Genomic DNA, 18,270 nt, shown 5'->3' on the forward strand with positions numbered 1-18,270 from the left:
TTTTCACCCTCAAAATTTCAGATTTCAGCAAGAGACCCACTCTCTTGAATAATGACATTGATGGGGAAGTGAAGGTACCCAGACCTCGTCTTGTAACGCATGCCCAGGACAGTGTCTTGATGATGATTTGTACACGATTACAGATCGTGAGAAACGTGGTTGGTTCTTTCTATTTCCCCACCATCTGTCAACCTGAGGTCTCTTCTTTTTCTTTCCGAGGAAACTGAGTTCTGTGTTGATGTGACTGAAGTTTCTGCAGGCCTCCTCTAGGGACATAACTGCATCCCTTCAGTGTGTGATGTCAGCATTTCCTGGAATGTGACAGACAGGCTGCTAATTATGGTCTTCATTCTCTCAGTAGATGTAGCAAAAAGCTCAGATACTCTTTCTGTCCTTCAAGGTGCTTATTTGTGGGTGAATATTTTTTTCTTTTTATTCTACTTGGCACTTGGTGTAGACTTCAGCTCTAGGAAATTTCCTTTTTTTATTTTATTCATGACCCTTCCTCCACAATACATTTCCTCTGTTCTCTCCTTTTAGAATTTCTCTTTTAGATGAAGGTTAGAACTTATGCATTTATCTGACATATCTCTTCTTTAATTTCTTTTTTCTTTTTAAAGAGATTTATTTTTATTTCTTTCTCTCCCCTTCCATACCCACCCCCAGTTATCTGCTCTCTGTGTGCATTTGCTGTGTGTTCTTCTGTGACCGCTTCTACCCTTATCAGCGGCACCGGGCATCTGTGTTTCCTTTTGTTGCGTTATCTTGCTGTGTCAGCTCTCCGGTGTGCAGTGCCATTCTTGGGCAGGCTGCACTTTCGCATTGGGTAGCTCTCCTTATGGGGCGCATTCCCTGCACATGGGGCTCCCCTACACAGGGGACACCCCTGCATGGCAGGGCACTCCTTGCACGCACCAGCACTGTGCATGGGCCAGCTCCACACATGGGTCAAGGAGGCCTGGGGTTTGAACTACAGACCTACCATGTGGTAGGCGGACGCCCTATCCATTGGGCCAAGTCTGCTTCTCTCTTCTTTATTTTTTATCTCTTTGATTTTGGGGATATTTCATCAGCTTTGTCTTGCAAGTTGAAACTGAGTCTTTGGCCATGTCCATTTCATTATTCAGTGTTTAAATAGAATATTTTACTTTAGTGTTCATAGTTTTTATTTCTGAGTACTTTTCCCCCAGCGGCTTCTTTTCCTTAAGTGCCTGTTGTTTATGATGTCTCAAGAATAGTAATTATAATTATTTTTCTTGCATTCCTTTCATTCTTACTTTCATTCATTTCATTTTATTTTCATTTCCTTGCATTCATTTCATTCCTTGCATCAGCTCTTTTACATGTTAATTTTGGTCTTTTTTGGTGTGCCATTGGTTTTCCTCAGTGCCTGGTAAACACTTTGTATTTATGGATGAAATACATTGTCCTGTTCACTGGTAGAGAATGTGTACCTGTTAGGTGATTTTGCAGTCCTATGGATTTACCCAAAGAGGTCTCTCCTTTGAATGAGAGGGTTAATTACAGGCTCCGGGTTGGAGGAACCGGTTGACCAGCTGGCTTCCCTCTAGGGTGACTGGGAAGTGGAGCAGGAAATCCTTTGCCTTAGGGAAACTGTTGCCGTCTATCTCATGTACAGCGTCCGTGCTGGATGCCTGTGCAGGTCTCCAGTCGCCCCTGCCTCTGCCGTGGCTCTCTTCAACCCCACACTGCAGGTCTCCTCCCGGCAGTTCTTTTCCCATATTTGGGGAAAGTTTGGGGGTGCTATGAGGCAGCAAATGTTCCTTTTATGAACACTGCCCTTGAATTCCATTTTTTGGGAAGAGACCCATACAAAGAGAAAGATTCCTGTCCATAGGCTAAAGTTGGCTTCTTTTTCTTCCCACCCACACATTTATGTTCCCTATGCAGAACTTTTAAGAACTATCCTCTAAAGTGTCCGCCTAGCCCATGTCCCTTTTAATCTAAATTCTAACTTAATAAAATTTAAATTAATAAGGCTATATTGTGTACTTTGTGGGGGAGAAAAGAACTTTTGGACTGAATTGACTAATCACGTTTATTAGATCAGGAATTAGTGTTCCATGTAAACATGACTTTGATTAGTGTCTACTTTGTTTTCCTGCAACAGAGATATTGTTTCCCTTGTGCGCCAAGTGATGCCTATATTTGCTCCCTTTCATCTGTTTGATGCAATTGCAGTGAGTATTTGGAGTGATTTTATTCTGTCTAGTATAGCAAAATTTATGTTTCTAGATTTTTAATTAAATGTGGTTTCATTTTTGTAAAGGAGCACTCGTGCTTTAAGCATTTGGAGCCATTTGAGGGACAAATGGATTAGTTTAAGATTGTCGCATCTCCAACTGGAAGAGTTACCCAGCCTCTTCTATGCCAGCTGTTACTTAAATGCCCTGTTTGAAATCCTAGCCAAGTGGTTAGGTGATCTCTGCTTGAATTCCTCATGACAGGCCATGCTGCCTTTGATTTCACTCTGACCACTAGAAAGTACTTCTCTAGGCTGATCTTCTGGGGCTTGCTGGGTATTTGGAGACCCTTCTGCTATACCCCAGAATCACGTCCTGAAGCTTATGCCCAGTTTTGACCATTATTCCTCTTGACATGATTTCTAGGCTCATTTACCATCTTACTTTTTCCCAGTGGAATTTCTCCTACTTTGTCGGTATCTCTCCTAAGATGCAGTAACCATGATTTAACACCGACTGTGGCAAGCATAATGTGGAAGAGCGCAAAATGATTGTCGGCAGCCTGATGCTGAGTGGTATTGAAGTCCACAATTACATTCCACATTTTTCAGCCGTGATACCTGACTATAGTTTCTGATAAGATTTCCATCACGGAAACCTGTAAATCTTTTTGTAACATATCCTGTTACCAAAATATTTTTAAACACTTTAGAGACTTAAATAATATTGCCTGATGGGTTTCTAATGAAAGCTGCTGTAGATTTTTTAGTGGTTGTTAAAATTTTAGAGGCAAAATATTTTCCTTTATCTTTTACATAGTATGCGATGCCTGTTTTGAGATAGAGGTCTACTGACCATACCCAAAATTGTAAAACAGAATCTGAACTTGATATGATGGTGGATAATGACTGCAATGTTGCTTTTGGTTTTCCTCTCCTTAGGGCACCTGTGGTGGAGTACTGAGAGGTACAGGAAAACAAAAGATTGGTGCCATCTTGAATGCCATTGGTTATTACGTTATTGGTTTTCCCATTGGAGTATCTCTGATGTTTGCTGCTAAACTTGGGATAGTAGGTATGTGTTTGATTTCTCACTGACTCACCACATAACAGATAAACTCTGGAGATAAAAAGTAGTTAACTGGAAAGTTGTCCCTGTGGAATAGGAATCAATATATGCAAGAATTTGAGTCCTTCAGAATCTCAGTCTTCTCATCTAGCTTAAGAGATTTTTCAAATCTTCTCCAAACTCCTGAATAAACTTGATGAAGATATTTGGGGTCGTCCTTTGTTAAAATTTCATAGCTATTGACCTGCACTATCCAAATCTGGGCTATCCCTCCTTAGGAAACACAAGAAGGAAGAAAAATATATATAAAAATAGTACCATTGCAGCGTTGTTAATCGCTAAGTGGAAACCACCTAAACGTGTAGTTGAGGCACAGCATTTTCTAAAAATTAAGAAACTGTATCTCCATACAATAGAATAATATATGCCATTGAAATTTTTTTTTAATTTTTATTACAAAATTTTGTATATGTCCTGATTTCTATTGAGGAAAATTATTTTCTCCACAAATTTGTACTCTGTACAAATATATTGGAGATACAGTGTTGAACAAAATAGTCATGCTTCTGCACTCAAGGGGAAACCGAGATTAATTAGGCAGTTATTCAATTACAGTTGGGTTAAGTACTGCACAAGAGAAGAAGAGCGTGGTGTGCGCCTGTCACGGGCTGTGGGCCATCTCAGCCAGCCTGGCTGCCAGGACAGCCCCCAGGGAGCGAGGCGCCGGCTCAGACGGGGAAGCTCAAGCGAGCAGCAGCGGGGTTTCTGCTCAAGGCAGTAGCGTTTATGGTGGCCCCGCTAGATTGATCCCAGCTGTTCAAGGAACCGAAACAAGGGCAGAGAGGTTTGAGTTTAGAGACTGGGAAAGAAACCAGGTGGGGCTAGACCGGGAAGGTCTGCCGGCGTCCATTTCGGAATTTAGGCTTAATGCTGAAGTAAGTGGGAATCACTGAAGAGGTTTAGGCAAGGTAGTGGTATCAAAATTAGAAAGCGATTTAGTGAAAAATTAGCAACCATTGTCTCTGAATGGTAGCACTATGGACTTCTACAATAAGTGTATATATATTTTATAACCAGCAAGAAGAGAAGTTTAATTCTGTTTCCTCAAACCACTGTAAAAATAATCCTTTGCACTTTTTGGTCAGATGCTCCCTGAGACCACCTCATTTCTTTGACTTGCAAACTGTTTTTGTTTTTTTTTTCCTCTTCATGTGTCATCAATACCTTTTCTGCTGTCATGAAAAGTGGACTCTTTTACTGGCACTTTTAAGTTATTGTATAGGTCAGGAAACTGCATTCTGGATATTGTTAAGTAGAACTAGAAACTTTTTACCTATTGTTTCTCTCTGTCTTTCTCATTCTTTCAGATTTAGTTTCATTCATTCTCCCCAAATTCTTCAGTATGCATATCATTCTAGAGTTCAATATTTATTTACAGTTCTTTTCTCTTGAGGTAAAGTTTACATGAAATTTTAAGTGTACATTTGCTGAGTTTTTAAATTTATTTATTTAAATTCCTTTTTTAAAATATTACATTCAAAAAATATGAGGTCCCCATATACCCCCCACCCCCCTCATCTCACTACTCCCCCCATAGCAACATTCTCCTCCATCATCATGAGACATTCATTGCACTTGGTGAATACATCTCTGAGCACCGCTGCACCTCATGGTCAATGGTCCACATCATAGCCACACTCTCCCACAGTCCACCCAGTGGGCCATGGGAGGACACACAATGTCTGGTAACTGTCCCTGCAGCACCACCCAGGACAACTCAAAGTCCCGAAAACACCTCCACATCTCATCTCTTCCTCCCCTTCCCCGCACCCAGCAGCCACCATGGCCACCTTCTCCACACCAATGCCACATTTTCTTCGATCACTAATCACAATAGTTCATGAATAGAATATCAGTAAGTCCACTCTAATCCATATTCTGTTCCTAAAGCAGGAGGATTGCATCCAGCATCCATGAGGAATCTAAGCCCCCTCTTGATGTAGATGTGGAGTGGACACAACCAAGCCATTCGCTGAGTTTTCATGAATGGGTATACACCTTTGTAACCCAAACCCGTCAAGATGTAGAACATTACAGCATCCCAGAGGTTACACCGTGCCCTTCCCTAGCCATTCATTGCTCCAAATCCCCCCCCATAGACAAGTTTTGCCATTCTGTAACTCCATACTAATAAACCTACAGTATGTACTCCTTTGAATAAAGCTTCTTTCAGTCAGCACAATGTTTTTGAGATTCATCCATGTTGGTGCATGTATAGTGACTTGTTTCTCTTACTAAGTAGTATTCTGCTGTGTGAATATACCACAGTTTGTCCATTCTCCTTTTGACTGAACCCCTGGGCTGTTTCTTAGTTAGGGATATTACGAGTAAAACTGCTGAGAACAGTCTTCTGTAAGTCTTCTGAGGAAATAAGTCTTCATTTTTCTCTTGGGTATATAAATTTAAAGTGGGATAGTGAGTCAGAGGATATATATGTGTTTAGTTTTATTGTAAACTGCTAGATATTTTTCCAAAATGGTTTTACCATACCACCCTCTTACCAACAACGTATGACCTCCAGTTGCTCAAGTCTTTGCCATTTGGTGTGGTCAGTCTTTTTATCTATTCTAGTGGGTGTGTAGTGGCAGCTCATTGTGGTTTTAACTTGAATTTTCCTGATGAATAATATTATTTATTTATTTGCTTATTGGTCTTTTGTATGTCTTCTTTGTGATGTGTTTTTATTAAGTGTTCAAATTTTTTGCCCATTTTTCATTAGACTGTTTGTCTTTTTACTATTAAGTTGTAAGAGTCCTTTGTATTCAGTTCTTTGGATATCAGTTCTTTATCAGATTTATATTTTGAAAATATTTTGTCTGTGGCTTGCCTATTCATTTTCTTAATGGAAGCTTTTTATGAACAGAAGTTTTTATGCTGATGAAGTCTAATTTATCAATTTTTTCTTTTGGGTTTATTGCTTTCTCTGTTGTAAAAAAATTTTTGCTTTCCTCTAAATCATGAAGATATTCTGCTGATTTCCTGTAATATGCTTTTAGTGTTCATGCTTAGGTCTATAATTATCTCCAATTTTTATATATGATGTGAGGATAGGAGTCCAGATTTTTGTTTGTTTGTTTTTTTCTGAATCCAGTTACATCAGCACCATTTGTTGAAAAGACTTTCTTCCACCATTGGATTGTTTTGGCTCCTTTTTCAAAACTCAGATGACCATGCAAGTGTGGCTCTGTTTCTGGGCTCTCTGTTCTTTCCCATTGATCTTTTTGTCCATCCTATGTTCTTGATGACTACAGCTTTGGTTAGTCTTGGAAGTCAGGTAGTATTGAATGCTCCAAATCTATATATCTTTTCATGATTGCTGTGGTTATTCTAGGTCTTTTGTATTTCCATATAAATTTTATTTTATCTTATTTTTTAAAGATTTTATTTTTTTTTCTTTTTCTTTTTTTTTTATTGACTTTGTAATAATATTACATTAAAAATATATATGTGAGGTCCCATTCAACCCCTAAAGATTTTATTTTTATTTATTTCTCTCCCCTTCCCCCTATCCATTGTCTGCTCTCTCTATCCATTCACTGTGTGTTCTTCTGCATCCGCTTTATTATCAAGCAGCACTGGGAAACTGCGTCTCTTTTTTGTTGCATCATCTTGCTGCATCAGCTCTCCATGTGTGCGGCGCCACTCTTGGGCAGGCTGCACTTTTTTCATGTGGGGTAGCTCTCCTTGAGGGGCCCATTCCTTACGCGTGGGGCTCCCCTACGCGGGGGTGCCCCTGTGTGGCACAGCATTCCTTGCGCACAGCAGCACTGCACATGGGCCAGCTCACCACACGGGTCAGGAGGCCCTGGGTATAGAACCCTGGACCCTCCATATGGTAGGCGGATGCTCTATCAATTGAGCCATGTCCGCTTCCCCCATATAAATTTTATAATCAGTTTTTCAATTTCTACAACAAACTTTGCTAGGATTGTGATGGGGATTGCCTCAAATGTATAGTTTTATTTGGGAAGAATTGACATCTTAACAATGTTGAGTCTTTTTTTTTTTTTTAAGATTTATTTACCCCCCACCCCGGTTGTCTGTTCTCTGTGTCTTTTTGCTGCATCTTGTTTCTTTGTCTGCTTCTGTTGTCGTCAGCGGCATGGGAAGTGTGGGCGACGCCATTCCTGGGCAGTCTGCACTTTCTTTCACGCTGGGCAGCTCTCCTTACAGGGCGCACTCCTTGTGCGTGGGGCTCCCCTACACGGGGACACCCCTGCGTAGCACGGCACTCCTTGTGCACATCAGCACTGCGCACAGGCCAGCTCCACACGGGGCAAGGAGGCCCGGGGTTTGAACCGCGGACCTCCCATGTGGTAGACGGATGCCCTAACCACTGGGCCAAGTCCGTTTCCCCAACGTTGAGTCTTATAAACTACAATCACCCTCCCATAGAATTTTAATTTTTCTATATTTTTCTCCAGTATCTTTATTTTTTTCTACTTTTTTATCCCCCTCCCACACTTTGTAGCTTTTTTTTGGCTTGCTGTCTTCTCGCTATGTCCATTCACTGTGCGTTCTTCTGTGTCTGTATTTTTATTTATTCCCCCCGCCTTGCAGCTTGCTTATTGTCTGCTGTGTCCATTCACTGTGTTTTTTGCTTGTCTCCCCTTTTTTTGTTGCATCACCTTGCTGAGTCAGCTCTCTGCAATGCTGGGGAGCCGGGTGGCGCTGCATGGCACTGGTGGGCGAGCCTGCCTCCACAAGGGGGCCCCGGGACACAAACTCAGGGGCTCCCACGTGGTAGACAGGAGCCCAACTAACTGAGCCACAGCCACTTCCCTGGTACCTTTATTTATTTATTTATTTTTAAAGATTATTTATTTCTCTCCCCCTCTCCCCCACCCCCCCACCCCAGTTGTCTGTTCTCTGTGTCTATTTGCTGCGTTGTCTTCTTTGTCCGCTTCTGTTGTTGTCAGCGGCACGGGAATCTGTGTTTCTTTTTGTTGCGTCAAGTGTAGCTCTTCATGTGGGCGGCGCCATTCCTGGGCAGGCTGCACTTTCTTTCAAGCTGGGAGGCTCTCCTTAGGGGCGCACTCCTTGCGCGTGGGGCTCCCCTACGCAGGGACACCCCTGCGTGGCAGGGCACTCCTTGCGCGCATCAGCACTGCACATGGGCCAGCTCCACACGGGTCAACGAGGCCCAGGGTTTGAACCGCGGACCTCCCATGTGGTAGACAGGCGCCCTAACCCCTGGGCCAAGTCCGCGTCCCCCTTTATTTTTAATTTAAATAAATACTAGCTAAAATGTATAAGATCCAAGTTCAGATTCATGAAGAACTTTTGTCAGAAATATGCTAAACCCTTTTTTCACATTCTCTCACTTGAATTTATGACGGCTACATACGGTATGATCCCCCATTAGCTCCATTTTACACATGAAGAACCTAAAACCTGAAAAGGTCAAGTAATTTGCTCAAAGTCCCATGGCTAGTAAATGGCAGGCAGGATTCAGACCCACAAAGTTTGACTCCAGAGCTGCACTTGTAACTCCCATGCAGGCTGCCACTCTCTTTGGGCTATAGGATTTCCGCATTCATTCAACCAACCCGAATTGCGTAGCTATTGTGTATCAGGCCCTGTGCTACTTTAGGATCTGGGCATATAAAGAGAAACAGGCGAGGTCCCTGTCTTCTGTGAGCTCTCACTCTATTTCCTAAGCTTTCATTCCCTTCTGATGTTCTCTGGCTCTTCTTGTACTTTCTGCCCTTGAAAATATAGGCCTTTACCAGGGGTCAGAAAGTTGATTCTTTTGCTTTTCTTCTTCAGCATACTCACCCTTGAAAATCTCAGGGCTTCACTCCTCAGTGACTATGGCTGTCAGTCTCCATCTGCTGAGTCACTGGACGTCCTGCCAACATCGCTCCCTCTTGTGCAGCTCCTCGTTCCCCAGTCACCAGTGCCAAGAACTCTGACCCAGTCAAGCTGCCAAATCTTACTTAACAGTTCTGTCTCGGGTATCTTTCTTATCTGTGAAAGATGTATTGCAAGGTCAAGGACAGAGAGGTGATACACTTTCTATGGCCGTGGCCCACCTAGCTCAGTGTTTATTATCTGTTCCTAGCTGGGGTACTAGTACCTCCTTATGGTACGACAGCTTAGCTCCTGTGCTCCTGCAGAGGGCAGGGTTTAACACAGCTTCCTTTTAAAAACAGTTGCCTCGTTTATTTCTCAGGGCAGTTCTCCTTTCCCAGGTTTCATCTCAAGATGACACCACTCTGATGCAATCTTGCCACAAGACTGGGGAGCCAGACCTGACGTCCACCTGCCTGTCTGTCCAAGACCTAGAGGCCATCTTTGTTTTCATGAAATGGGTGCTTATCTGATGCTCTCAGCTTTTATGTTCAAATATCTGATGAACATTTGGAAATGCTGGCTCCTGCTCAGGCATGTTTATTTTTTAAAATCATTTTCCTCAAAGCTTTTTCACATTTCCTGTTAGCTTATCCCTAGATACTTTATCCTTTTGTTGCTCTTGGTAATGAAGCCTTGCCTTCCATTATATAATCTAAGTGACTGCTGTTTATATATATGAAGGCTCTTAATTTGTGTGTGTTAATTTTGTATTTTGTTACAATTTCTGTCTGCAGTAGTTTTCAGTTGATCCTCATGGGCTTCCCAGGTACATAATCTTATCATCTGCAAATAATCTTAATTTTATATTCTCTTTTTTATATATATATTTTTTCTTTTTTTTTATCCTTAATGCTTTCAGCACTATAATAAATTGTTATGGTATTTGCGGGAATCCTTGTATTATCATGACTTTAGTAATAATGCCTCCAATGTTTTTCTATTAAATATCATGCTGGATTTGAAATTCACACACATAAAGGCTTCTCGTGTAGTACGTACAGATGGTCAGACTTTTATTTTTTTAAAGATTTATTTTTTTTTATTTCTCTTTTCTCCCTCCAGCCTTGTCCGCTCTCTATGTCCATTCACTGTGTGCTTGCATTCTTGTCAGCAGCACCAGGAATCTGTTGTCTCTTTCTGTTGTGTCATCTTGCTGCATCAGTTCTCGATGTGTGTGGCACCACTCGTGGGCAGGCAGTGCTTTTTTTGCATGCGGTGGCTCTCCTTACGGGGTGCGCTCCTTGTGCATGGGACTCCCCTATGCAGGGGACACCCCTGCGTGGTAGGGCACTCCTTGCACATATCAGCACTGCGCGTGGGCCAGCTCCACACAGGTCAGGAGGCTCTGGGTTTGAACCCTTTGATAGGCAGATGCTCTATCAGTTGAGCCAAATCTGCTTCCCCAGTCAGACTTCTTAAATAACTTTTTTTTGGTTGTTTTATCTCTTTACTCCCCTTTTTAAAAAAAAGTTTTTTTAAAATTATAGTTAAGGGAAGTGGACTTGGCCCAATGGATAGGGCGTCCACCTACCACATGGGAGGTCCGTGGTTCAAACCCCGGGCCTCCTTGACCCGTGTGGAGCTGGCCCATGCACAGTGCTGATGCGCACAAGGAGTGCCCTGCCACACAGGGGTGTCCCCACATAGGGGAGCCCCACGCACAAGGAGCGTACCCCATAAGGAGAACCACCCAGCATGAAAGAAAGTCCAGCCTGCCCAGGAATGGCGCCGCCCACACAGAGAGCTGACACACAAGATGATGCAACAGAAAGAAACACAGATTCCTGGTGCTGCTGATAAGGATAGAAGCAGTCACAGAAGAACACACAGTGAATGGACACCGAAAGCAGACAACGGGGGGGGGGGAGGGGAGAGAAATAAATAAATCTTTTTTAAGAAAATAATAAATGATAGTTAAAAACACATACATGAAATTCTAATCATTTTTTTAGTTTAAAACTGAGTGACATTAAGTACATTCATAATGTGTAATTATCACCACTATTTCCAGAATGTTTTCATCATTACAAACAGTAACTCTGTACCCATTGAGCAATACAAACTCCATTCCACTTCTCCTCCCCCAGCCCTTGGTAACTACTATTCTACTTTCTGTCTGTCTGAGCTTCCTATTCTTGATACCACACGTAAGCAGAATCAGACGATATTTGTCCTTTTCTATCTGGCTTTCATTTCATTTCTGCCCTTTCATTTCGGCCTGAAGGGCTCCTTGTAGCATTTCTTACAGGGCACTTCTACCAGTGATCAACTCCTTTAGCTTTTATTTTCCAGTAAATGTCTTCATTTCTCCTTCATGCGCGAAGGATACATTTGCCACATAAAGAATTCTTGGTTGATGTTTGTTTTTTTTTCTTTCAGGACATTTATTTACTGATAAGAACAGAGACTTGATCTTAGCCAAAAGGCCGAGAAGCGATAGGACATTTATTTAAATACGTCATCCCACTGCCTTCTGGTCTCCATGGTTTTGAGGAGAAGTCAGCTGATGATCTTACGGAGGATCCCTTTTATGCTTTCAAAAGTCTCTTCTTGCTTTAGACGTCAGCATTTTGACTATGTGTCTCAACCAGTGTAGCTTGGTTAGAGTTTGTTGAGCTTCTTAGGTGTGTATAATTCATGTCTGTCATCAGATTTGGACAGTTCTCTGCTAATTTTTAAATATTTGTTGGCCCTTTCTTTGTCTTCTCCTTCTGGGCCTCCTATGCTGCATTGTGGGAGTGCATGGTGGTGGTGCACAGCTCCTTCGTACTCTGCTCATGCCTCTTAATTCTGTTCTTTCTTTCATCAGACTGGATAATTTCAACTGTCTTTTTTTTCAAGTTCATGCATCGTATCTTTTGTCTGGCTCCTTTTTATAATTTCTTTGTATCGATAATCTCATTTTGTCCAGATATCGTTTTCCTAATTGCCTTTAGATCCTTGTCCCTGGTTTCCTTTGGCTTACGGAACATATTTAAGATCGCTGATTTAACATCTTTGACTAATAATTCCAGTGTGTTTCTTCAGGGATGGTATCTGTCAAATTCTTTTTTTTCCCCTGAGGATGAGCCATCCTTTCCTCCTCCTCTGTATTTTTATATATGTGTGTGTGTGTGTGTGTGTGTGTAGAAGTATACATTTTGAGTATATTGTGCTAACTGTGAAGATATAATTCTCTCTTCCTCAGGGATCACTGAGATTTGCTTGTTGAGTGCTGGAGCCATGCATTTGTGACTTTTCTAAACTACACTGGCTCCAAAATGGGGAAAGGAGGAAAAAAAACGCTGTCTTTTAAAATCTCCACTTCCTGTAGCTTCAACCTGTGAGAGTTGAGACATTGGCCATTCTCTGTCCTGGCCCCCCAGCACAGAGATCAAAAACAGTGTCAAGCAGTCAAAACACACAACCCTGAATTGTGGAAGAGAGGTTAGCACCCGCCGTGGCACCAGAGGCGCATCAGGACGTGGGCTTCCGTCCCACAGCTGCCTGCCAAGAGGCTGGGTATCGAGTGGTGGGAGCTGCCACGCAGAAAACAAAACTCACTGAAACTTACCATCGTCTCTACCAGCTCTTCCCTGGTTGGTTGATGCATGTGTTTCACTAGACTCCAAGGTTCCAAAACAATTGATGCACACTGTTCCTGCCAATTCAAAAGTTGTTTCTGTAGAGAGACTTAATTCCTGGAGCTTCTTACTCTGCCATCATCCCTTAATTCTCTAACATTTTTTTAAATTATTAAAGCAACATATTAAAATTATGGAAAATTTTGAAGCATTTAGAGGAACATAAAGAAAATATAAATCACTTTCAATTTCACTCCTCAGAGAGGAAAATTATCAACATTTCAGTATATTTTATTCCATTACTTTTTTTTACTATTATTCAGAACATTGGGGTTATACTGAATTTTCTCCTTGTAATTGTTAAAGACATGATTTTTAGTAACTATATAATATTTCCTTGTATGATTTTTTAATCCTTCCCTAATATTGGCCATTTAAATTGCTTCTCTCTATTAAAAACAGTATGTTAAGCATCTCAAATATAAGAATTATGAACAACATTCCTGAATCTTTCCTGAGGATAGATTCGTAGGAATGCAATTACTTGGTCAAAGGGTATAAACTCCCAGTGAATCTCATTCTAAACTGGAGAGGATATTCCAGTTTTAGGGTTATTGCCAGGAGTGTATGTGAGGGCCAGCCTCAGTGTGTCTGCCACTGTGGGGACCCCAAATATCTTAAATGAATTAGTCAACTAATTCCCAATTTACAGGTGATTACAACTCTAGCCTAGGCAGCTTGCTTTGCAGTGAAATTGTTGGTATAAAATGGATATTTTTAATGATTAGAAAGAAGTAATTCCTTCTTATAAGAAGGTACGCACAGCTTACATATTCTTTCATGGAGCACTCTTATGTTCCCAATAATTTTTTCCACACTGCAGGTGGAGTGATTGTTTTTAAAGTGAGCTTTTTAAAACATCAGGTCTCATCTACATAAAGTCACCCACCAGTCAAAAGCCCTCCCATGGGTTCCCCCAGGCTTGGACTCAAACCTAGACGCCCCCACAGCTTCCAGGGCTCTTTCGTGGCCTGGCATTTGCCTGCCTCTCTGCCCTCGTCTCCTCTGCACACCCCCTCGCTCACTGCGCTCATCCATGTCGACCTTTGTCCCTCACACATGCAAGCTAGCGTCCGTGCCAGGGCCTTTGCCCTTGCTCTCAGCCTGGCACGCCCAGCCCTGGATGTTCTTAGAGGCGGCTCCTGACCACTCAGATGACCACCCAGAGAGCCCTGCTGTGTGTCCTACTTAAAATGTCCCCTCCAGGTTATTCCACCACGCTGCCTGACGTCAGCGAGGGCACCGTCCGCCTGGTCAAGCCTGCATCCTTAGCACGTGAAACCCAGCATGCTTACAAAGGACCGATCCATAAAGATCTGTTACATCAGCTTATGTAAAACACGACAGTTTTGGGGGTGTTTGGATGTTTATTCATTGATAGCCATTGATAGTACAGCAGGCAACTTGAGTCCAATCCATGGTCCATAACAATCTAAAATTTGAGGGAAGTTGATTTAATTGAAATTTTACTTTCTGAATAGTAGTTAGAGAAGAATTTTAATGATAATAGGAACAGAATTGAAGAACATCTAAAATGTGATATTCTTTATTTTACACCCGTAGGTCTCTGGTCTGGATTGATAGTTTGTGTTTTCTTTCAAGCACTCTTCTTTCTGGTGTCCATCTTGAGGACAAACTGGAATAGAGTTGCAGAGCAGGTAACAATCAGTGTCATTTTAGAAATGCAGCTATACTTGATCCCATGATATCTTTTAGGGTCAAAATGCTAAGAAAGCCATTGCCAGCATGATTCAGTATGAATCATGAATTCAATATAATAAGGTTGGTGTGGGAGGAAGGGAAATTTTCCTATCAATATAGAGCTAATTTATTGTTTCTTAATCAGGGCCTCAGTCTTTCAAAAAATAGCTTAAAATATTTTGATGTTTTAATGTACTAGTCTTAGAAAAACAGTTTGTTTTTTGTTTATACTGATTTTGTTAGCTGTTTCCTCGTTTAGTTTTTTGTGGGGGGCCTTGGTTTACTTAAAAGCGGTCTGTTAAATGTCTGTGATCAGTAGAAGGTATTTGGGAGCAGAACCACAACATTTGCATAGAGGATGAGGATCTTGACTGGTTTGGGGATTTATGTGTTGCATTGTGAGCCCGCTTTATTGTGTCAAGGTGTGAGATTAGATGGATGGGAGGCCGGCTTACAGGAGGTGATATTAACAGAGACATGAGGCTGCGTTCAGATGCACAAACTGTCAGGGGCTATGTTTTGACCATCTTTCAGAGTCCAGATCCCTTTCCATTAGCCTAACTGCGACCTTTTATGTGTTAACTATCTTCAGTTTGGTTTACTACACAAATAAAGTACAAAGGACATAAAGTTGGACCATAAACTCTCCATTAGATAACACCATTTATCATTAGACTTTACTCCCTTCATTTGTGTTTAGAAACACTGAAGGGAACAAGTAGGAAAAATACATTAGGTTTGCAAGTATAGCAACAAGTAGTTTTTTATACTATCATTAGAGCACAGTGTTGGGGTTTTCTGGTGTTAGGTTCTGTCAGCAGATGGCATTTTCAGGACCAAGAAAGACTGTGCTAGATATTGTAACCCTTTAGCAGTAGTTTCAGAAGTAGCTTAAATTGAAAGTTTTCAATTTTAAAAGAGTACTAGTTTAATTTGAATTACCCTCCATTAAAATGAATTTATCTCCATTCATGTGATACTTGTTTTTAGGCACAGGTTCGAGCTGGACTAAAAGATATTAAAGAGACCATACCTACCTCAACAGGTAACAGAGGACCTACCTCTGGAATGTTGTATTTACTAGTATATTGTATTCAATTTGGTTTATTATGGGAATAAAGTACAGAGGACATAATGTTGGACCATAAACTCTCCTTTAGATAATGCCATTTACAAAAACTAAAACTTAATGTAGCCAGAGTTGCTTAATGACATCCTGCTCTCTTGGTCAGTAAGACTTGTCTCTGCTCCAATAATTGATGAGATGTTAACTCTGTTCTTCCATGAAATGTTTTCAGTGTAATTTTAGCATACCCCAATCAATGATTGATTGTCATTGTTTACAATGTATTATTGCATAATCTTCCTAAAGCCCCTTTACTCAATCCAGTATACAAATAAATACCCACACTGCTTTCTCTCTGCCAGCAGACCTACCTGTCCTGGAAAGAGAGGGAACTGAGGGAGTGATTTTGCCTGACGTCATCAGACCACAGAGTCAGGCCATCCAACTGATGGCCCTTGAGGAAGACACCCAGGACGCAGCGCCCACCGTTGGGGATGTCTTGACAGTGAGCCAGTTGATCTTCTACCGTGGAATGGCTTTAGCTGTTGCCATTGCTGTCCTCTTAGCAGGAATTTTAATAAGAGTTTTTAATGACCGGGGCTAAACTAAATGAATTACCACCAACCCACAAATTAAAAATAATTATATGCCATACATAAGGCATGGAAATGAACTCGTGAACCTCTCAACTGTGGATGGCAAGGATATGTTTGGTTTTCTTGGTGATTCTAACAAACGGCACTATCCCACTGGAGATCAAGAAAGGAGCTCTAATCTTAAGCATTCTTTTCTCCTAAATGTTAACCCGATCATGGTTCTTAAATCTATAAATTTGATTTGCCCTGGTGTAAGTGTTCTTTACTCTGTATGTTAAAAGCTGTTTATTGTTGTAGAAGATATTAATTGCTGACTAAGTTGTTTTTATTTCTCAGTTAACATATTTAATTTGGTACAAGTGCCTGTTACACATTGGAGCCTATCTTAGGCATTACCGTATAACCTTTTCTAAAATAAACTCCCTAAAATATAAAATGTGTCCTGATGATACAAAATCACAATCTAAAAATAACTTTTACTATTTTTTGCCTTTAAACAAATTTGGGTGGCAACATTCATATTAAACTAGAAAATCTATTTTCACTTCTGCTACTCAGCTACAAGAATGCTGGCAGCTCTGGCTGCACCCTCCAGGCAGGAGATTGTAAGAGGCTTCTCTAGGGAATCCAACCAGCCCAGAGAGAAAGGATTCCCTAACAAGGAGCCTGTTACCTTATCTAGAGTGTAGCGCACCATTAAAAGCCCCACCAAGGATTCCCGGCAACCTGAGATTATCAGATATCTGTAAAAAGCCAATTAAATGAGAGAGCAACTAGATAGAAATAAAGACCTTGCAGGGCATAGACTTATATCCTCAAAGAGGTAACAGAAAATATTGCAACCTTAATACAGAATAGGATCTATAGAGTAAAACATTTAGAGAAGTTTTTAAAGTACTGTACTGTTGGAATCTAAAAATGTTACAGAAGAAAAATTAAATAGTAAGTAGAAGGTTTGGAAGGTAAAGTAGAAGAAATTTCCCAGAAAATAGAGGCAAAAAAGGACATGGGGAGGGAAACGGACTTGGCCCAGTGGTTAGGGCGTCCGTCTACCACATGGGAGGTCTGAAGTTCAAACCCCGGGCCTCCTTGACCCGTGTGGAGCTGGCCCATGCGCAGTGCTGATGTGCACAAGGAGTGCCGTGCCACGCAGGGGTGTCCCCCATGTAGGGGAGCCCCACGCACAAGGAGTGCGCCCTGTAAGGGGAGCTGCCCGGCGTGAAAGAAAGTGCAGCCTGCCCAGGAATGGCGTCGCCCACACTTCCGGTGCCGCTGACGACAACAGAAGCGGACAAAGAAACAAGACGCAGCAAATAAACACAGAGAACAGACAACCGGGGGAGGGGGGGGAAATAAATAAATAAATCTTAAAAAAAAAAAGGACATGGGAAAGAGGAATGAAAAGATAAAATTACAGGACCAAATTAGGAGGTCCAAAGTTTGAATAGGTGTTCTAGAAAGAGATAACCAAGAAAATAGAGGGAAAGAGATCATCAATGAAGCAAAAAAATTAAAAAATCACAAACTTCGAGATTAAAAGGGTCCAGCACAATGAATGAAAAAATACCTACTCTAGAGCATATCACTGTGAATTTCAGAACATTGTGGCCAAGGAAGTATTCAAGCTTCCAGACTGGAAAAAGGCTATCACACACAAAGGATTCAGAATTATGGCCTCAGATTTCTCAGTAAAACTAGAAGCTTGAAAACAATGATGTGACACATTCAAAATTTTAAAGGAAAATAATTTTTAACCAAGAATTTACACCCAAACCATCAATCAATTACAGAGAATAATAGAAAAAAGACATTTTCAGACAATTGACTCAAAAAATTTCCCTCCCACAACTTTTCTTAAGAACTGATGGAAAGTATAATCTACCAATTTGAGAATGGGGCAAGTAAAAAGGAAACTTGGGGTCCAAAAGAAGGAGATCCAACCCGGAAAGAAGTGAAGGCATCTTTAGGATGAAAGCAAAAGCTAACTCAGGATGCCTATATACCAAGTCAGAGAACAACTAGTTCAGTCTGGACAAGGTTGGCTAATTTAGGTGAAATTGGTAGAATACCTGAAGTGAAAGTGATTTATACTGGTG

General features: G+C 41.3%; 1 protein-coding gene across 2 annotated transcripts in view; it reads left to right on the forward strand.

Annotated features, from left to right (window-relative positions):
- Positions 1-16,424, forward strand: part of LOC101437429 (multidrug and toxin extrusion protein 2-like) — a 76,938-nt gene extending 60,514 nt beyond the window's left edge. Inside the window, exons 12-16 of one of the 2 annotated variants that reach the window (XM_071210279.1) lie at positions 2,132-2,201; positions 3,146-3,278; positions 14,375-14,469; positions 15,503-15,557; positions 15,941-16,424. In XM_071210279.1, the coding sequence (XP_071066380.1) occupies positions 2,132-2,201; positions 3,146-3,278; positions 14,375-14,469; positions 15,503-15,557; positions 15,941-16,182 (595 nt within the window). In that variant the 3' untranslated portion in view covers positions 16,183-16,424. The remainder of the gene's footprint in view (positions 1-2,131; positions 2,202-3,145; positions 3,279-14,374; positions 14,470-15,502; positions 15,558-15,940) is intronic. The other variant, XM_012524789.3, reaches the window with a different exon arrangement.
- The last annotated feature ends 1,846 nt before the right edge of the window (positions 16,425-18,270 follow it).

Source organism: Dasypus novemcinctus, chromosome 21 (assembly GCF_030445035.2).
Source record: "Dasypus novemcinctus isolate mDasNov1 chromosome 21, mDasNov1.1.hap2, whole genome shotgun sequence".
Classification (NCBI taxonomy): Eukaryota; Metazoa; Chordata; class Mammalia; order Cingulata; family Dasypodidae; genus Dasypus; species Dasypus novemcinctus.